Consider the following 22585-nt stretch of genomic DNA (forward strand, 5'->3'; position numbering starts at 1 on the left):
CGTTCCTTACACCTCTGAATCCCAGCAGGACTCTACGCACTTGATTCCCTTCGCTGATCTCACTCATAACTAAGAGTTGCTAAGACCCAAAGTCGAAGAATTATAATAAATCTGTTTCCCATAGAAAAGTCTATTCTGATAGATAAATCTGTCTCCCACAGAAGTACCTATGAAGTTTTGTTCCGTCTTTTGATAAATCAAGATGGACATGAACCAATAGATAATCCGGTCTTATATTCCCAAAGAACAGCCTAGAAATATCAATCACCTCACAATAACTTAACTATATGGTACTAGAAGAAGTTATCGTGGAATCACAAATAATGAGACGAAGAGCTTTGTGATTACTTTTTATATCTTACCTATCGGAGATAAATCTCGAGCAAATCTTAGAGAAGATAGTACTCAATATGATTGAACAAGTAAGTTCAGAAAACGCAACTACAGAGAAAATAGTTGGGTCTGGCTTCAAAATCCCAATGAAGTCTTTAAGTCGTTAATCTATAATGGTTTTAAGAAAAACCTAGGTTAAAAGAGAATAAACTCTAGTTGCAAATAGTATCACACAAAAGGTGTAGGGATTAGGTTTTCCAATTGCTATAGTTCTCCCTTATATAGTCTACAAATCAGGGTTTGATAGATTAAAAACAAAGCAATCACTATTTACCGTTAGAAGAAATCCTGTTTTAAGATTCAAGCTAAGTTTGCTTAAAACCAAAAAAATATCTCTCCACCGTTAGATGGTCTTAGCTTGTTACACACAAATGAAATATACCTTCATTTAGATATGGGTAATCGTACCTAAACGTGTATATTGATTTGGCTCAATAACAGTTAACCGAAGTTATCCATATGAACACTTTTGTATTAACCACATTCATCTAACACTTCTAGATCAAATATGATGATCAATAAATCATGAAAGATAATCAAATGAATCTAATTATGTTACTCATAGAGTTGTTCAATTTTTTATATTCTCATAGAAGTATACAAGACACAATTGAAACAAAAATAGATTTGATTCATGATTGTACAAAGTACTTATTCAAGAATCAATTCATGAACATTAAGCCACGGTTTGCAAAGATTGCATTCCTTAATTTATAAATGTATTTGTTCATGAGTATGAAATCATACTTAACTGATTTTAGAATTTAACCAAGTTTGCAAACAGGTACACAAACTTAAGTTCTGGACTTTGGTCTTCTCTGACAGTTCGCAAACGGGTATGCATACTGTCGTCCCGGACCTAACTTAGGTATAACCGTTCGCATACTGGTATGCAAACTTGGTTCCCGTACTTTAACAGTTAAAACCGTCCGCATACTGGTATGCAAACTTGGTTTCCGGATCTGAATCATACCACAACAGTTTGCATACTGGGATGCATACTGTGCTATATCCAGACAATGGTTAATTGTTCTAAACTCCCATTTCAATCATTGGAACATCCTTAGAAGACGACAACGGATGTCTCAAACATACCATTAGCTTATAAGTAATTTTCAAGTGATCGAATGATCAATACGAAACATTCTGAGTCGATATCAAATGACTGTGTCACACAAATCATGTAAGATGTTTCAAGGCAATTTTCACATGATCATCTTTTGACTTATTATTTAGTTTCCAACAAATAAATTTTTTCCAACTAAACTTTTCAAGAATAATGATGAACGTAGCTAAAGAAAAAATCTTCCAACACATATTTTGAGAAAAATATAAGCGAGTTAAACTCAGCTCGAAATATCAAATGTGTATAATATAAAAGTCTATAGGAGATATAATAGAATAAACTTCTGAGTGATAGATAAGTTTTAGTCTTCACATACCTTTTGTTGATGAAGTTCCTCCAAGCTATCCTCGGTAGATCTTTGTCTTCAATCGATGAACGTCGTGAAGTCTAAAGCTCAACTACACATTCTATCCTAATCCCAGACATAGCTATAAGTAGACTAGAAATCAAAACTTATAGTTTTGATCACCTAAACTTGATAAACAAACTTGAGATAACAACGCTTGCGAGTTCGACCGAGCAGTGCTCTAACAATTTTTTAACGTGTTGGATACAAATTCATCGTCAACCTTTGCATTATACTATTGATAAGCACGTATGTGCTACATTTTGTACCCATATTTATATTAGCTAGGACTCGATATTGTTGCTAATAATACTATTTTAATGCTTTTGTAGAAAGTAGAAGTAAATCCAATCATCCAAAAATAAATGGCGAAATGTGAAACTAAAATAGTGCTTGTCAGAAAAAAAATCCAGCAAGGTTACCCGAGACACCAAAACGAGACATAGAAGGGATGATACACAAGTGGGACGGTCTAATTGAAAACAAGGAGGTCAAGCACGTACACATACTTTCCCCTGAATCATGGTTTTGTGGGGCTCAGAAGAACAGTCGTGTGATTTTGAGCAAATTGCAAGCAGAAAACATTTTAGTGGGTTACTATGCCATGTGTCGTCGCATATTTACACATCCAGTTTTGGGAAGTTGAAAAGGCATTAGCTGTTAAGGAAATCTTGTTAGGTAGTGGAATATTGGAACAAATAAATGGGTCCACGTGAATATCTTATTGGAGGGAGAAAAATGAATTAAAAATATTTTGCTTTCTCACTCGTGGGATTCTTTTTAAGTCTACCAAATATGCATGCAAGCAAAATGAAGAAGAATATATACGGGGAGATCACATTGATGACCACCATGAAAGTTTCAATTAAGGCTAATTAAGAGGATGACGACACGCCTTTATTTGGTATATATTTTCTTCATTGTGAAGAAGAAAAAAGGGGGTTCTGGTGACTGTTGGGGAGGTCGGTTTTGGAAGCTCACTCTTGCGAGAGGCCGAAACCAGAGAAGAGAAAAGAGAGGCGCGGCTACGGAAGTGAAAAGAAGGGTTTGCAATTCTTGTGATTTCATTTCCATTTTTATTTGCTAGTGATTCTCTTTAATTTGTTTATGGATTTTGAGAAAGTCATGTCTAGCTAAATCCTTGTAACTAGGGTTTATGTTGAAACCACTTAGAGTATTAGGTTATTTTCATAATATTTAGGAAAAGACTATTATGATTTGATTAGATTAATTCTTGAATAATATTTATTGATTAATCGAAATACAAGTTGTTGCTTCACCGGTTTTAAAACCTATGTGCGTAATCGATAGTTTTACAAATATGTTGTCTTATTATTTGATGATCCATGCTTGGTTAATTTCTTTGATGGGTTATGCTTAGAAAAGCCAAATAAAATTTGTGAACTTATATATAGTTTCGTGTAATTTTCTCGCTAACGCAATTTGATGGTGCATGCTTTGGTTTAGTCTTTTGATGTACCATGCTTAGGGTGTCTCAGCAATATTTGCGACTCTAATACTTATAATAGGTGATGTCGATAGAACGAACAATAGACAAATATTCATGGATTATGTTTCATTTCAGTAATTAAATAGAAGTTGTGGTGGATACTATAAACCCTGGTTACCGAGTCTCCCATTGAATTTCTTTTATTACTTTAGTTTAATTTTATTATTTCATTTTACATTTCTCAATTACAAAAATCTCAAAAAAAGATATTATTTCTGATTATTAGAGATATTGATTACAGTATTTCCACCGCTCCTCGTGGGAACAACCCGTACTTGCCTCTGTCTACTAGTTAGACACCGTGCGATTGCGGTTATTACATATAGGGTTCTCCCAGAATCCCATCAACTATCATGACGATTAATGTGACTAAAATGTTCCTAGAAAAAGAAGATGTTTTGACCTTGTGGTCATCAAGTTTAAGATTTTCAGTCGTGCCGACACACTTTTAGTGGTTAATATGTTGAATGTACGACCATGCCAATTAATCCAGGCTTTCTGTCACAAGATTGTCAGACTAAAATAGTCGTCGACCTGAAAAATTTAGACCATGACGATCCTGAGAAATATTCAAATAAGAGTTGTCAGAATGTAATGGTCGGCATGGTCGTATGATACATATGATGCCGAATAGTAAGTAAAACATTCAGTCAACATGTTCAGTATTAGAGAACAATGTTTAAAATTGCGATGTGTAAACACAAAAAACCAAATCCACTTCATTCAGTAGTAGTAGTTCAACGTACATTACACAAAAAATAAAACCCACTTCATGCATCAGTAGGTCCCAAACACAATCATCCTTCATTCAAATCTATTGGCCACCCTTCATTCAAATATATTGGACACCCTTGGCTCAAATATATTGTACCCTTGATAGACACACCTAAAGCATTCCAGAGGTTCATGTTGTCCTCGTAAAGTTTCACCTATTCCGCACTCTTATTTTTGGAACTTGTCCCAATTAGTGAACCTACAAATAGGAGGTGATGAACATTCTTTATGTAGTTGTAGACCAATGTAATGGTTTTTATTCATTATAAAAATTGTTCTATAATTTAGCAGCTCAACACAAACACTTCTTTTTGGTGCAAATGTAAGACAACCTCTAGGAGTATAATAATCAACTACACTGACCAAGTATCCGCCAATAGATGGTCACATTGCGGCATTCTCATCCAATGGTCCCTTGTAATTAGTGCATTTCCCTCTAGGCCTTGAACATGAGCAACAAAATCCTTCAAAGTAACTTCTTATCTTCTATTGAACTTTACATCATCATTGAAATATAAAATTCCTTCTCGATTTCTAGTTGGACATCCATCTTCGTTATTATATATTGACATTGGGTAAGGTTCTCCGAGACCGCTCCACCTAAGTGTTCCAAATGTTGGAAGGCAACGTGAAACGCACAGTTTCCATCTTTTGGGACGTCGTAAGTAGACATAACTAAAGAGGGATTTCTTTGAGATACTCATCCAATACTACTTTTATTACCTTCCTCGGACGACTCTTTTCCTTCCAACATCTTGTACACTTGATTGACTCTCAACATGAGGATTAATCTTTTGCTTCACTTGTCGAAAAGTCGTTGTAGTTGTTTCCTTCCTTGGGCGACCTCTTTTCTTTACAACATCTTCCACACTTTCTTGGCTCTCAAGAGGAGGAGTATTATATGGATTCACTTGTGAAAACTTTGTTGTAGTTGCTTCCTTCCTTGGGCGACCTATTTTCCTTTTAGCCGGCGCCACCTCCTTTTTATATTACGCCTCGATATGTTCATGTCCAGATGGATCTCTATCCGTACTCAATAAGTGATTTAAATCTTTCCTTTCTTGTGCCCTTGACTTTATAAGTAGGTGGTCTACCCGTTGAATCTTGCTTCATGGGTTCATAAATTTATTCCATAAAATAGTAAACGATTGGCATCAACATGTGCTTTAATACTCGTTGTTCCAACCCATTCATTTTTGGGGTACTTGAGAGGAGTATTCTCCCATGTTCCATGTCCCCAAGGTCTTCACCGAGAGTTTGTCTTGATGTTTGGATAAAAGATAGTTGCCTCCGGTAATGATCAATATCCTAAATTGGAGTCGGAGCTCTATACCTACCAAGCATATGACGACAAGGAAGTCTGAGTGCCGACATCGTCCTATAATTACAGGAGTACTCGGGTCATTGTAGTCTTGATACAATTTAAGTTGTGTCATCATAAATCTTTTTCCCAATGCGAGACGTTATAATACCCACAAGAAACCAATCATATTTATAACTCGTTAACTTTTGGTGACTACTTTATTCGGATTGCTTATATATATTATTGAGATCGTTATTAGTGTATTCATGGACAACATGTTCGCCAGACACAATCCTATTTTGACTCGTGCTAAGCATACATTTTAGTTTTCCATGAGCTTGCTTTATCATACTTGTGGACTCAAATTTGAAATGTTTATAATCATAAGTAAAAAGTATACACAAACCTCTCTTTGAATGGTTCAACCATTGTCTTTTGCAATACGCCACTACTTTGGGTAATTAGTATCACAACCATCCTCAAACTCCTTTAAATTTCTTTCATATCTTTCCACGGTCATCAACCAAGCAAACTTATTCCATGCTTTCATAAATAACCCAAATTTAATCTTACCTTATTTGAATTCTTCGCCCTCTTTTCTCTTTCTCTCTCTCCATATTTCTCCTCTTGAGTTAGTTTAATAAGACGTTCATCTTTCTCTTTTGCACGTTAAATACCTTTTTTGCCTTTTTCTTTTGAATATAATGCATGCAGTTTTTCCTAAGATTGCATTGTATGTGCCACGTGCAAAGAAAATTTTGTGCCTTGGGAAAAACTAGCCTCATGTCGTTCATTAGTGCTTTCACATTTCCAGTCACTATTGAAAAGGAGAGGGTATTAAGTGTACCGCCAACTTTTTCGTTCGGCAACCTGTATGGACATAACCTAATATATCTCCATCTCTTTTTCGTTCGGCAACCAACTTAATTATCCTTGATATATCTCCATATCTTCACAATCAGAAAGTCTAGACAATAATTTCCATGAACCTGATTGTTTTGAAGAGTACTTTGACGATCTCAAAAATCAATATCCAAGATCAGTCTAGTCGTATCCAAATAACTACATCGGAAATATGCCAAGTATGAAACTTTTTATCCATCTTTCAAGATACGAATTCTACAGGAACGAGTCTCATAATTAATCACAGTTAATATAGATTTATCTACTAAAACTGAATACGTACTACTTGTGTTATTCTTATTATAAAAATAAACAATTAAATGCGAAAATTAGGGGAAAACACAAGACACCATAAGTTTTGTTAACGAGAAAACCGCAACCGCAAAAAAATCTCGGGACCTCGTCCAGATTTGAACACCGAACTGTATTAAGCCGCTACAAACACTAGCATATTATCAAACTTCATACTAGAATGTAGTTGAGACCTAATTCACCGTCCAAGCAATATACATGTAATTGCGCTCCTTAGTCTCTTGAATCTCGCAAGACTTTACGCAATTGATTCCCTTAGTTGACGTTCTTTACAACCTAAGAGTTGCCTCAGCCTAAGTGAAGATTTTTGATACCAATCTTCCTCTAACTGATAAGCCTATTTGATTTCCCTTTAGATCGAATGGATTAAGGCTTGAAAATCCGTTTGTAACAGACAAAGCTAACATACCTTACAAATATGGAACACTTACACTCAGTTAGCTGAAAATCCTGGATTCTTAACCACTTCTCAAGAACAATTGTGAACTAATCAATTAAGAATAGTTTTCAGATATCTATCTTGAGAAATCACAAAGTCTGTGACGAAGATAACTTTGCGATTTATATTTATCTCGTTTCTGAAAGAGATCACTAATACCTCGATAACAAAAAGAACAAGATAAGAACACACAAACTATCAAGGTAAATATAATTGGACCTGGCATCACGAATCCCTAAGTGAAGTCTTCAGTCAATGACCTAATTATGTTTCTCAGAGGAAACCTAATTCAATAGAGGACGACTCTAGCATTCAACTAGGATACAAAAGTGCCAGGGATTGAATTTTCCAGTTGAATGAGTCTCTCTATTTGTAGATGTTCAAGACCGAGGATTGCTTAGAATCAATCTAAAATAACTTGATATTAAAGCAAACACTTTATTTGTTTAGCTGAAACTCTAGTTAGGGTTTCAAGTAAGCATGTGAGAAGTGTATCTTGAAATCATATAGAAGAATATACACTATGGTCTGGATATGTACCGGAATCGTGTATGATGGTTCTTGGAAAATATGCCTTTCGAACTAATAAGCAATATTGTGTTCATTCAAACACTTGAGACTTGAATCATGATGCACATACACAAGATGTTTTAGTGATCAATAATGACTTAAAGGTGTTTATGATAGTCATGGAAATGTTAATATTTATAAAAATAATCTTTGACCATTTGCTAATACTTTACTGGGATTGTTGGTGAAACGGTTCGTGAACCGTTAGCCAGTTCGTGAATTCAGGATGTTACGTTTCGTGAACTGTTGGCTATTCAGGAACTCAGATCACCACAGTTCGTGAACTGTCCATTCAGAACACCACGGTTTGCGAACTGTTTCACCTACCTAGCTATATTCTGAAGATCAAATATTTATGGTTTGCGAGATGATTCGCCAACCTATGGTAAGTCCATATTTTAGTAGTTCTGAAATACTCTCTTTTAACGTTTGAAATATTCACATTTGTCATAGATATAAATATAATTGCTTGGGCAATTTTAAGATGATCCATATGACACAAAAATAGTTCCTGGACAATAAATTGCTTCGAACTAAGATTTCTAAGGACCAATGAACATCCATTGCTTAAATCATATTTCGAGATGTTTCACAAGACAAGCTTGACACAAAATTTCTTCTTTGAAATATTTAATATACTAGAAGTCATTCGACATAGTCTCATATAAATAGAATGGTAATGCATGTGAGTCAATATAAGGATTATAAACATATGTACCCCTATATTTACATCCGACTTAAAAATGTATTCCCGTTTTTTTCCCATTTACAAATATAGGCATGTTGGATGTTTTCCATCCAAATCCGTTGGAAAAGTCAATTTCTCGGTCGTTAGAAATTTCAATTTCTTGGCCAAGAGTGAGGTTTAGGTTGGAAAACATCGGATTTCCACACCCTAGATCCGTTGGAAAAATCAATTTCTCGGTCAAGATAACAGCCAATCATGGCGTTACAAAATTCAAAAGCATGAGAGATGTTAAATTTTGTTGGAGAATGCAAATTTACATTTATAGAGAGTGAGGTTTTGCATTCTTCAATGCAAATTAGCATATCTCTTTAATTATTATTATTATTATTATTTTGCGTTTCTCAATGCAATGATTTGTTTTTATCTTGTGCATGGAGGTTGGATAACAAATTTTTTGACAAATATATGGCTAAGGAGTTTAGGTTTTACTGCCTGACGACCCTATTTTGTTTATTACCTATACCCTAAATAATTTGGGATATCCCAATTCAGCGGTTTTTAAAAAACTAATACTAGCTTCCAGGTAAATAATTCTATTTTCCAAAGCAATGCGCACTTCGGTTTCCAAAGCAATGCAGCTATCTGTATCCGATATACGTATTTCAGATAATATCTTAAGAAGGCTATTATTGGGGCCTCACATTCCATTAAAGGGGCGTCACCTAATAGGACAAAAACAGGTCACCCATAAGTAATATCAAAAACCCCTTATCTCAAATAATTTTGTAATGACTAAACAACCCTTATTTAGTTAATTTTAATTTAAATTAATTAGATAATAATTAAATTAATGAATTTTGTTGTATACTTGGTAATTCTGGGACAAAATTTTTGTGGGAAGAAAAACTAGAGAGAAGAAGAAAAAAATTAGTCAATCACACTGGCCTTAAAATAAACTTATACGGTTAGAAATAATCCAAACCTGGACGTAAAATCACTTCTACGATTGGAATTAAAAGGAAACTGGACGTAAAATCAGATTTTATGATTGGAATGAAAAGGAACCTGGACGTAAAATGAGATTCTACGGTTGGAACTATCCAAACCTGGACGTAATTCATTCCAACCTGGACGTAAAATGAGCTTCTACGGTTGGAACTATCCAAACCTGGACGTAAAACTACATGCAAATAAAATTCTACGGTTGGAATTAATCCAAACCTAGTCGTGATTTCTTTATAACCACTTTTACGATTGGAATTAATCCAAACCTGACAGTAAAACTACATGCAAATAAAATTTTACAGTTGGAATTAATCCAAACCTGGCCGTGATTTCTTCTACGGTTTTTAAGTTTTTATTTTAGTTCAAAGGTAATCTAGACATTTTGTATATGTGTTAGGATATCCCATAACCACTTTTTTGGACACTAAGAATCCAAGTGAATCCCCTCTATTGGAGTGTGACGTCCCAATATTGACAGGCAACTAACATGGAAATCAGAGTTTTTTAAACAATAACTAGGATTAGATTGTGATAAAAAAAGAGAGGAAAGGGAAATTTTTGAAAAAAATATCAAACGGGTTTAACCCAAAATCGCCCAATTTGGACTGTCTCTAACAGATATTTTAACACTTATCACCTTTTGGTTCATTTCTCATTTCTGTTATTTGTAACTGTTGGCTATTAATAGTTTCTGTAAAACTATTTTCTATAACAGTCGATCATTATCTTGTGTGGGTCTGTATAATATCATGTGTCTAGCTTTGGTGCAAAATACAATGGTACACATGCAAGTTTATGATAAAAAGCATATAAATACATATGTGTGTTCAGGTGAACATTATTTACTTCACAAAATAAACTCCGTGATAGAGAAATAATTTTTTTTTATCATAGAACATTTTCACTTTGACGCAATTCAACAGAATTATGATGGCATTCATCCACAAGAGCTAGTGTTAACATCTCTGTGCAGAATTGATCATCTGGTTTCAGCCATAATGCCTGAAAATAAAAAGTAACAGCAAAATGTTTAACTACTCTTTGCGCACATAAAATTTTAGATGAACACAAACTGAACTTGGAAGCTGGAACACATAGCTTGATAAGGAAAGAGAAAAAAAATAGGATCATTCAGAAGTGCTTACCTTATGATAACAATTAACTGCTGCATCAAATTTATCCTGTTAAACATGAATAAGAAGAAAAGTGTCAGAAAGTGAAAGAATCTCGTAGAGGATCTAGTAAAGACCAGGCATTAATGAGTTCGAAGACAAATTTGGGAACATAGAGAGCCAATGAAAGAGTTAGCAACAGGAAGGGCACATGGTTTTGAGTCTTGGCCCGGACAGTGATAGAAAATGAATCCCTAAAATGAACTTATAGATGCAGTTAACAATCCAAAGTTACATGCTTCGCAAAAATTGGAAAAGTAAACTACCAACACAGCAACTATATGTCAAACTAGTTACTGTAACATGTTTGTACTAAAAACGGAGAGAAAAAAAAGAAGTTACTGTAACAGGTTTCTTTCAGCAAATTCCTCAAGCCAAGTTAACACACAATAGAAAAGATTGAAATGGAGCCAGAGTTCCATAAGGCAAAAATAGAAAGTTAGCTTAATACTTCGATCATATTATAATGACGTACATTCACATCATCCCGTAATAAGCTAAAAAGCCTGAAATAAAAGGTCTCAGAACTGAGCATCTGATTTAAGCCATAACGCCTAATATAGAAAAGTAATAGCAGCGCTGCTTAACTACTTATAGACGGGGTTTAGAAAATTTTAAAGATAAAAGCAAAATGAATGATGTCAGTGTTGAATATGAAGCACCTAAACAAATTTAGGCTAATACTTCGGTCGTCCTATCTAAATAAAAAACAAAAAGGAATATCTGCTTGGTGGGGTATGCATTTTGATGACATACAGCTTAGTGTGGGGTATGGCTGGAAATAATCATGTCGCACTGGGTTATGAATCCGGCTTTGAGACTTGATGGCTGCTACATGGACTGATCCATCTGATAGCAAAGAAAGGTCTGGTTCCAGGATTTTAAGTTTCTAAACCAGATACCATTAATAGCTGTTCAGTGTGCATTTGCTAGCCACAAGAACCCCGCAAACAATTTGTATGTTGTACCAATGTAGTTCATGCACAAGTTAAAGCTAACAAGAATAAATCATGAGATTGCAAATAATGAAATCCGAAACTTCCGTAAAAAAAAACTTCGGCTACTACAGAAGAGAATAGATCAAACTGAGGCATGTTCACAAAAACTCAATTTAGCAACTGAAACATGCTATCAGGAGAGCTGATCTGCAACGGCAATCCGATCAATGGTAGCACAAATCCTTAACAAAATCAGGAACTGTAGAGTTGTCTCTCTGATTTTAACCGATGACATAACAGGAAAGAAGACTATTTACCCAATTTCTCAAGTATAGCACATATACACATAAAACCCGTGATCAATAAAACTTCGGGAGTCGGGACTATTATGTCTACCGACTTAAGATCCACTACTCATATACTCCCTCTGTTTTTGGAAAAGAGATACTTTCACTTTTTCATTTTAGCCTAAAAATATGCCAAATTGAAAAAGTGAAAGTATCTCTTTTCCAGAAACGGAGGGAGTATTTAACAATGGTCGTGAGGTCTTGTAGGATAAGCCAGCAAGATTTACAAGGGCAGTTAGTTGACTAATCTCAAGGTTCTAGGGATGGCATATTTTACCACATTGGATATACTTAGATGTGTGGTATATGCAGAGGGAATTGAACTAAAAAACATATAGCTTTTCTTCCTTTAACTACTCTCACCGATTAACACCAGAGAGACACTTCCTTTAGTCCGATTAAACCATAATGCTACTAAGGATAGGGTTGTTATTGTATCCTAAAGGGCTATCATCCATATCCTAATGCTAATGAGGGCCGAAATTGATCTTAAGGTCAGTGTGGAATCCCGCCTCGGTTTGGGTCTCAGCCTTTCTCTGGATACAAATGAATCTCTTTGCTCGAAGTTCACTCATTTCCAAAACTTTCAGCTCTTACCTATATACCATAACGGGCCCAGGGACCGCAAGTTGCTATCACAGAAAAGTAACCTTAGAAGAAACTGTTTGATATAAAAGAGACAACCTCTAAGTTATCGCAACAAAATTACACTCTGAGCGCTAATCACAAATTTATTAACACACAACAGCCAACTTAAAAAGAGGCTGATAGAAAGGGTACCTGTAAATGATACGTGTACGCCAAACCCGCGTAAGTGCTTAAACTTCTAGTTGACAATGCTAGTGCTTTCTCATAGTACGAAATAGCTTCATTGTATTTCCTGGCGGCAATAAGGCTTATTTTATAAGAATACTGATCTAAGAATTAATTATTTCCAATACAATACCACACATATTTTCAGAAATCAGAATCCGTAGTTTCTAAACATCAATTAAATAGGTACAGATGTTAGTTATACGAATTTTATTGAGATACTTACTTCAGCTTCCTCAGCGCATGTGCAAGATTCACGAAAGTTGGTTCCCACATTTCACTTATAGATGATGGAACGTGAGACAAAGTCTTCTTAAACCAGTGTTCGGCCTTTTCATACCTAAAGATATTATAATTACACAGACTTTTAATATTAAGAAAGCTTAGGGAAATAAAGTTTTACACGTGTACAACTTAAACAACAAAGTTGATATTGAAGTTAGATCAAGGAAAAAGCTCATAATAGATGATAGTCCAAATTTAACTCAAATGGATTTAAAAAGGCGCCTTACTCCTTCATATGATACGCAACTACCCCAAGTTCATTATATACAAGTGGATCGGATGAACAAACTGTTTCTGCCTGCATAAAAAACTGAACAAAACAAAGTGTCACTAATATTTTTGATACACTTTAGTTTTTCTCCTCTAAGGATGCAAATAAAAACTGGAAAGTGCTAAATTTGTGACTATTATGAACATGTATTGTCACCTGTTCCGCAAGTTTAAAGCTGTGTGTTCGTGTATACTCCATTCCAATGTACAAAGTTGGTAAATGACACCTGGAATAAGAAAACATCAAAATTCACGCTATAATCAAGATTTTATTAATCATAAGAGGATCTAATTGTAAAGACATCATGAACCGAGAACAAATTACAGTTTTTAAGGTGAATATAAAAACGCCAAAGTTACGTGGTTGCACCATGATACCATCAAGACTAAGTAACTTAAGGTATCATGTGCATTAATCTTGTCACGACATTGACAGTTATCGTGCTTTCCACTTCTCCTGAACACAAAGTGAGGCAGATAATTTCGTTTATTAAAGTATGCATATCAGGGTTTCATACAACATCACAATTCTAAAGTTCTGAGTATGTCATCAGGAGTTCTTTTACATTATAGACGACTACTTGGAGGATACTGCAACACAGTTTGTCAGTTCAGGTGCATGTAACTGGTTCTACCATTAATTACCTCTAGACAACATATTTGAGCTTTCAAAGATAATACGAAGTTTCTCAAGAATATCGATCATATAAAGTAAAAATTCATCTGGATAGCCTGACCAATTTCATGCGGAACCGTCTGATGGAACCAAACACAAACTAACTCAGGAATAATTATCATGAATGTGACCAAATAACCAAGGAGATAACTTGAGGAATAATTCTCCACATCATCCCCAAACTAACCATTGGATATTTCCGCTTTTATGAGAATCTTATGTAAAATTTAAGATGTCCTGCAAACCCAATCCTTAGTCATTCACTTAAAGTATATTTGCTCGCTGCACAGAATTCCCTCCACCAAGATGCACAAATATTTGAAACTTTTACTCCACTAAGGTAGAGGATTAGAAGGAGCAAAAAGAATGGCCGAAACTGATGATGTGGAAGTAAGAAGCAGTAAGAACTAAAATATGTTTTACTCTTGATGCTTGACAACATCCACTTTCCTCATGGGAAAGCTAAAATTAGCCACATGCATGTTAACTCGGATTAATTTTTCATCAACTGTATAAAAATCATCAAAACATGAAGCTGCTTTGGGTCAGCAAACACATAATTTAAAACAGACAAATTACCCAGGAAACAAACGCGCTGCTGTTCGGAAAGAAGACATTGCTTGATCACCCTCTTCTTGAGCAGCATAAGCATTTCCAACACCTATCCAAGCAGGGGGGAAAGTTCCATCCAAATTTGTTGCTTTGCTATAAAACAAAAGATAGATCCAATAAGAAATTCATGTGAAAAAATTTAGAAAGCATCAACTCGCTTCAATTTTCAAATACCTCATGAACTTACTTGACTGCCTGTCTGACTAAGAAGTAACCAAAACAAGTACACGACAACAGCATAAAACACCTCGTAGTATATTATGTGGAAAAGTGTGCATTGCAAACTTTGTTAACAAGCATGCACATTACATAGTCATATAGCTATGATAACATGCATATAGCCAATGAACAATGCGAATGTGTATCATTATATAATACAATTACACGAAGACTAGGTGATAGAATAATCAAATTTAAGATTGCCAAATCTGAGACAAACTAAAGATTGCCAAACTGACCCACTTGCAACTACAACTCTTAAAGCTTCCCAAACTTGCTAAAAGGCTATGGAACACCAAATACTGATACTATATGAGATCTAACCATGTCTAAAACTAGTAGTTGACTGTGCAGAGGTATTGAAATAGGTGTCTCTCTTGTAGATATAACAAATGTCATTCAGAGTTGAACCAACGTCTGGAGACCGAAATTCACCTACACCCTAACTTCTAACAATTTATCACTCCTCTGTTACAGATCCAAAAACAAGTATCAAAATGTACTACTATACTCGATGAAATCATACAGCCCTTTATGGTGATGATAAAAAATAAATAAACTGAAGAATATAACATCTCAAACAAGTAAAAAAAAAAAACAATCTGCCCAGTATGTGTATTACCTGAAATAACGCCGTGATTGATCATACTTCTTGATGCAATAATAGTAGCAACCAACAGCGTACCATGACAAGGCTCTAAGAATGAGAAAGCTGTTAGTAATGACTTCATACCGGCGAATTCGAGAAGCTATAAATCTTTATAAAAACTATGCTATCTAATTGGTAAACATGCTCTAACAAAAATACCAATTAGCTGAAACTTGAAAACCAATAATCCACCTACTTAAACATATGAAACATTAACACACAAAAAAGGAAAAAAAAAAGAAAAGAAGATCACTTCACATTTTCAACGCATACCAGCAAACTGAAACCAGGTTTCTCAGTCCACCAAATTTAAAGATGAAGCATGTAATTTGGATTGTAACGATGCCAGCAGTACATCAAAGCCAACATGCAGAATGGCGTACATTAGTGACCCCACAGCCATCAAAGAAAGAACATGCTTATACGAAGTAAATGAAATGAATTTCTTAACTGTGGACATTGGACAGTATTTGGATCTTCAACTTGACTACCAATTAATTATACATATCATATGAATCTTCCAGCAGTAAGCAAGTAAATGAAGGAAAAACTATCACAACAAAGATACATACTAGTTGAGCAGAAGCAAAGTAGAGACCATGACTCACTTTTGAGGATAATCCTTCACTAAACTGGACGCCAAAAGATAGAGCTCATTTGAATGACCAAGCTCCATAGCCGATCCTAAGTGTACCAAGGTGCATTTTGAATGGAAAGGGTCTCTTTCAAGTAATCTGAAACAAACATGTTGTAGTTATACTAGTGACAGATAAGAGACCACATAGAGCTTGACATAATCATCAACACTGTTCAGTTTATTTTATCAACTTACACAGATGTGAGCTCAAAGCATTTCTGATATTCTCCACATTGATGGTAATATTCAGCTTTACAGACTAAAAGATCTGTGTTGTTTTTAAGTGTGCGGGTAAAAGATGGACCTGAAGGAATAATATCAAAATTTTCTTTTTCCAGTTGTCTGAATTTCGCCTCTACAACATTTTCCTTCTCATACTGTAAATGAAAAGGAGCCAACGTGTCAATTGTATCAAAAAACCCAAAAAGATGTATACAGGTTACAAGCTTTCCGTTTCTTTCAAAAAAAACAGTTATAACTTACAAAGTGTTTACCTTCTTTATCAAACATGAATAAAATGAAGAAAGCCAACCATCTTCTGAACCAAATTGCAATGATGATAGGAGATCTGTTTCTGTAATACAGTTCACAATATGTGCTATCAGAAATCTGTTTAAGCTAACTGGCATCACAAGCAAACTGATTGAATAGCATAGTTCAACTGGAAAGGAAGGCTAGCACATATTAAAGAAAACTATAGAACTGAACTTTACAACTATACCTTCCTTGCACGTTAGCATGTGGTTATCAATAAGACATTCCAAAGCCTGAAACATGAGAGTTAAGTATATAAAGGCATACTTCTGGTAAAAAGTGATGAGGCAATTATGACGATTAAAATAGGAAAGAAGAACAAAAAGGGTTATCCTCTAAAGCAAACATTCTAAGCATTATTATCTTAAGGTACATGATCAATATTGGTCATACAGGTTTAAAAAGACTCTGCATGAGATACTCACGCGTTGTTTCTAACTAAAATTTTATACTGTCACTGTTTCTGGAAAATGATACTAATGACAACAAAAGTTCTCAAATAGTAAACCCTTATTTCGATGTCAAAAACAGTTCAGGTTTTGTTTTTATCAAATCAATCACATCGTGTTTTTTCTCATTCAAGACTGACACATTGAAAAAAAGAATATAAAAATGATAATAACAACAAATACCTCATAACATAAAGGATCAGCTTTGATAGCGGCTTTGTACCTAAAAGTGTGAAAAAAGAAAATTGTATTGAGTCCTTCATTAATATAAAGTCCAACCAATAAAACATATATACAATTTGGATTCAGCTTAGAAACATAATTGCAGAGTCAATGCTCCCAGAAGATAGGTCCAAGATTAAATGTTCAGCAGAAACTTTGACCACATAATAGAAAGACACATGCACGTCTCAGCAGTTTCAGTAGGCTAAACTGTAAGCTCCAGAAACCATTGAAATATGAAATTCAAGGAAATCGAAGAGGCCAAAGGCATAACGAAAACAAATATGCTAAGGTCCGCACATATACATCCTAGTAACTAATGACATGAGATCCCTAAATCACCCTGGCATCATTTCATTGTTCATATCCATAACTTATGTCAGCCTTGGCATTAAGCATGCATTGTTGTCTCATTGCTAGTTTACTGTAAATCCATTCACCTATATATCCCTTCTTCAGCATATTAAGCCTGAAACTACCTTTCAGAATTACAAATGATAATCAATACCTAATATTATGATGATGTCCCTAAATCAAAGTGATATCAATTTTTGACATGCATTTCATCAGCATGTGTACATGTTTCATTATAAGTTCGTTATATTACAGAGCTGGACAACCATTTTCATGCATATTTTGCTTATATTAAACTTAAATTCATCACCAGATGATGACGAATGAATTACTTTTCTTCCATTTATTTGACATAGTCATGATTTTGAATTTCAATTAACATGTTTAGATGTGCCTTCACTCCCACGTTAATATCCATTTATCAATCAGTATGAAGATTGAATGCTATTATAATGTTTCAGATAACATCAAATTAGCCTCGATACATAAGAAACACCAATGAGAAACACCAATGAGAATTTATTTGTTGTTCATTTAACGTTGAAACCCAAAAGCTATGTCTAACTATGAATTAATATATCCCGAGTTGCATGACCACAAACTATTGTATCTCACCATTGGCGAGCCTGGACATGGTTTTCCAAAGCTTCATATGCCTTGCCTCGTAAAAAGCATATTGCTGAAGAAATCTGTCACAAAGAGAAGGAAGTAAAGAAAATGCAATTCCATCTGTAAGCCATTTAAGGACTAATATTGAAAAATGATCTTTTTTTCTTCTATTTAACAGCAAAATTGGCAGCGTGAATAAAACGAAGAAGCAACTAATGATGCCACAAATATCCTCATAGGATTTACGATCATGGGATAGTCAACAGCCACACAGCCACAAATAGCACAAACAAGGAACATCATGCAGACACAAGAAGTTAGTGACAACAAAACTCCCAGTACTATCATCACCGTTCATATAGCTTTATCCCAACAAAGTTAGCAGCACAAACTAAAATCAAGGATTGGCTTTTGGAATTTTACAGTTGGATCATTGACATTCAATATTTTTCTGGATTTCCCAAGTTCAAACTCAGAAATCAAATTACAAACTTCGTTATTCCTGTCCATTTCACTTTAGACTGCCGCCCCTTACATGCATACAGAAGGGACCACATGACCTGCATCTCTAGTCCTTATTGACTCTATGCAACATGCAAGCTAAGGACACATGGAAAGGATTCAAGGGCGAATTCACCACAAAGATCACCATCAGCAAAAATGGCTGGTCGAGAACTGGCACAGGCATCAAAGGAATAAGTAGAAGCCAATCAACGCATAGCATGGACGGCTTGCTTAATGGTGTTCCTTGGAACTAAGATCCCAGGTTTCTCATCAAAACCAAGCAGAAAAATGTTCTGCTGTCTCCTTATTCAATATTTGCTCATAAGTCCTTTAATCAAACTGTTATATCACCTCTTTCAGTTAATACGGACCAGACAGTTTAGCGTGCCGTCTAAGGAGGCAAAATAACAGATGAAACCTAGTTGAAGGCACCATGAGATAAAGCTGGTCTGAGAGCACTTATGACCATTTGGTACGCCAGACTAGGAACTAAGATGAATGTTTTCCTTCAAATGATCGGTTTATAATGGCAACTCCCAAATTAGATGCTTACCAAGAAATGGAAAGAGTAGTCTTACGTTTAACATGTTAATAATCCCATCTTACTGGCAAAAGGTTACTTAGAAAGAAGACACGTTTAAATGAATCGTAATGGCATTGAGCCTGAAGAGGACACCAGAAGTTAGTTCAGCTTATGATTATGAGGAAATGATGCACCACGAAACTTTTGAATCTAGTACGGCTAAGATTGATATACACTTTAAAAGAAAGAGATACACACTTTAAAAGAAGAAAAAAAATCAGAAATAAAGCACTATCAAAACAAAGCTTACATTTATTTCACGATCTTCACCTTCCTTGTCCAAGTACATGACGTTAAAATCCTTCACATCAAGAACATTACCCTGTTCATCAACTTTAGCATCTCCAAGCATTAATAGACATTGATCCCACTCCTTTAATTCCTCCTGATGAAAACACAATGAACAGATAGTTATCCACAACAGAGATGTGCCTGCAGATTGAAACATTATACGCAAAGAGTGGTTTCTCCAATATGTCTTTAGTAGATATCTTTTCAGCTGCTAGCTTACCAACTGATATATCACAATTAGCAAGAAAATCCAAAAAGTAACTATTATGTACTGTATATCACACAATTAGCCATCTAACTCTGGCTTCTAATGTTTCTGGATTTTTTTTTTGTTGTGTTAGAAATCTTCTTTGTTGTGCTAGAAATCTATGCACATCTTAAAATACAAACAGAACCAATTCATATCTCTCTGCATGACCAGGGACCAGGGGAGGAGATAGTATATGCTTGAGTGTATCACATGACCCGGGAAAAATCCTTAGATTTTCAATGTACCAGTACTTCTATCTATCTTTTGGCATCTAGTTAACAGTGTTTCCCTACCCAATGTGGTATAAATTTGAAAAATATCACGTCTAGTTACTTTACATAAGTTGGTGGTACACATTGGACTTTATGGAGTAATTTTTTTTTTCCCATTACTGTGCACCTATGGACAAGAATGTGAGAGAAATAACTCGACTCTATTGTTTTTTACTTGGTTCCATGAGACAAAGATGTTTGAGGAAAAAGGTAGCAGTTTTTCTTTCATCAATTTGATTTATACAATTTTATGAGAAATAAGAAATAATCACCAAGTAAATTGCTAATCTGTATCATTGAATTATGATTTATGACTAATTCCTAGTTCATTCATAACTTTTGTAAGTAATGCTTAATAGTTTGCATTTATGATTCACTTGAGTTAATATTATTTGATTAATACCAATTGGCTTAAAAAAAACCCTAACTTTTAACTACTAATCCTAATAGCTTTTAAATATGGAACGATTATGGGCTATTAATAGAAAAAGTACATGTAGAAAAATTTCATAAAAATGTATATTTACCATCTTATAGACAACTTTCAGATATTTGAATTTTGTAATTGACTATATGTGGTTGATTGCGTGATTTCTTTAGCTATAGAGAGAAAGTTTAGAGAAGCATAGATAGTCCACTAATAATCAAGTGGAACCCCAACCACAACAGAAAATATATAGTCAATACAAAATTACTTATACAGAGTGAGTTTTCTTTTTCCTACTCAACCTTACAAATTAAAATGCCAAGCCCTGCCACTGCCAGAGACAGAGCTACATAGGGGAAAGAGGGAATAGTTGCCCCCTTAACATACTTAACAATATAGAAAGAATATTATTGTACTCTACACACACAATATCGTACAGCGTTAATAAGATACACTAACAATGATCCAAGATTAGCATTACTATAAAATGCTCATCCAAGATCTTATGCCTTGCGGATCTGAAAAGCAAAGGTGACAACCTTTTTACCATCCTCGCCTAAAATTTACTATTTCATCCATATTTCTGCGAGTTTCACATGCCACTACAAACTAAACCTACATTTATGAATTATAACTAGTACTTACAATTTGCATTCTGAAAAGGAAGAAGCGGTCCTTACTATTCATATCCTCGCCTGTATTCAGCCTTAGAATCACATCTCTCATATGATGGGTGATTTATCCTGTCCTAGACAAATGAGCTCACCCATTCACTTAATTTGCCAACTCATTCTTGCACTCATTCCCAGTTTAATATTTTTCCTTAGTCTGATGATTGTGGTCTTATAGTACGTGTATAATATAGCTCGTATTACACTTTTATTGTTATTATCTACCATGATTTAGTTAAAACCCTTTAACTAGATAATAATAAAACAGAAAACCTTGTGAAAAAGTGTCAATATGAGACACTGGTTAGTCTAAAATGGATAAGAGAGAAAATACCAGGCACTTGGCAGCGAGATAACGAAAACGAAGATCACGAAGAACGATCTGAGAAGCATTGAGAAGGTGGAAAGCACGTCGATAATGTCGGCCGAGGAAGAGAGCTTGAGCTTGCATGTATATATCAGCAGGATCCGAAGTGAAAGCAGCAACTTTATCAGCAAAGAAAATGGCTGATGAGTAAAGATGTTTGCTAACACAATCTCTTACTACACCTCTGAGCTTCTCCACCACATCTTCTCGCATTTTATCAGTGGTTGAGTTCACCCTACATTTATCCAAGGAAATCTTACTTATTTCAAACATAAAATTACCTCTCTTCTAAGCATCAGTATCCAAACATCGCATAGTTTTCTCAATCAGTTACTAAAGTAAACAAACAAATTCAAAGTGACCATGCATTACTAAAAGCATATCTTTTGCTCGCAATCCACATAACATAAACTAAACAGCCATGTACAAATTGCTAAGAATACGAGTACTAAGTCCAGAACCAAGGTTAAACCAAGTTCACCAAAATCCACAATAACATAGACAAAATTAAACAGGGTTTTATTTGTTTAACTAATCAATTGAACAAAAAGTGTTGAAGATAATTTCACCCAACCAGACAAAATGTTTAAATATGAAATCAAACAGACCACCAACAGAATCCCTAAACCTAAACAATGAACACAAAACTCATATAACCAATTAGTATATCAGAAAGCCTTCAAAATGCAAACAATTGAAACCAAGAAAAGTAGAAAATACAACAAAAATAGCCAAATATGAACCAAGAAGAATCTAAATGTGAGAATACCTTACTTTGGATGAGTTCGAAAAATGAATTGGTTAAGAAACCCTAGGTTGGCTTCGGAGGAGAAGTACTTTCCGTTTTTAGGGGTTCCTTTTGAAGATCTAGAGTTTAAGATTAAGGTTCTCAAACTGTGACCAGTAATGATCGAAAACGTGACTGATTTCAGTAAGAAATTGATTACTTTCTCTGGGGCTGTGGAACTGAAACTGAGATAAACTGAGCAAGTGAGATGTTGGATGAAAGGGCGGGATATTTGGCAAGGGTTTGAGTTTCATCACATATATCAACGGGCCAAACCG

At 34.9% G+C, this 22585-nt stretch overlaps 1 protein-coding gene across 2 annotated transcripts; it reads right to left on the minus strand.

Annotated features, from left to right (window-relative positions):
• Positions 1 to 10146: 10146 nt before the first annotated feature.
• On the minus strand, positions 10147 to 22538 carry LOC113304309 (anaphase-promoting complex subunit 6-like). 2 transcript variants are annotated; one of them, XM_026553385.1, is made up of 17 exons: positions 22295 to 22538; positions 21488 to 21755; positions 19493 to 19627; positions 18162 to 18235; positions 17154 to 17193; positions 16709 to 16754; positions 16482 to 16561; positions 16183 to 16364; positions 15959 to 16084; positions 15324 to 15398; positions 14450 to 14575; positions 13352 to 13421; positions 13152 to 13234; positions 12866 to 12979; positions 12607 to 12706; positions 10515 to 10550; positions 10147 to 10371 (listed from the first exon to the last, which is right to left on the minus strand). In XM_026553385.1, exons 2-17 carry the CDS (start codon positions 21731 to 21733, stop codon positions 10258 to 10260), a joined length of 1647 nt encoding a protein of 548 aa, XP_026409170.1. In that variant the 5' UTR covers positions 21734 to 21755; positions 22295 to 22538; the 3' UTR covers positions 10147 to 10257. The 2 variants fall into 2 exon arrangements, with proteins under 2 accessions (XP_026409170.1, XP_026409169.1); XM_026553384.1 differs by having other exon boundaries at positions 22290 to 22538.
• Between the last annotated feature and the right edge of the window lie 47 nt (positions 22539 to 22585).

The sequence above is a fragment of the Papaver somniferum genome, chromosome 8, assembly GCF_003573695.1.
Source record: "Papaver somniferum cultivar HN1 chromosome 8, ASM357369v1, whole genome shotgun sequence".
In the NCBI taxonomy this organism is placed as follows: Eukaryota; Viridiplantae; Streptophyta; class Magnoliopsida; order Ranunculales; family Papaveraceae; genus Papaver; species Papaver somniferum.

Coding starts and splice junctions, on each gene's coding strand:
- LOC113304309 (XM_026553385.1), bottom strand. CDS start 21,733: ATGCGAGAAGATGTGGTGGAGAAGCTCAGAGGTGTAGTAAGAGATTGT. Junction 15,399..15,958: donor GTGAAGGATTATCCTCAAAA/GTGAGTCATGGT, acceptor TCTCATTCTTAG/AGCCTTGTCATGGTACGCTG. Junction 10,551..12,606: donor CGTACACGTATCATTTACAG/GTACCCTTTCTA, acceptor CATGTTTAACAG/GATAAATTTGATGCAGCAGT.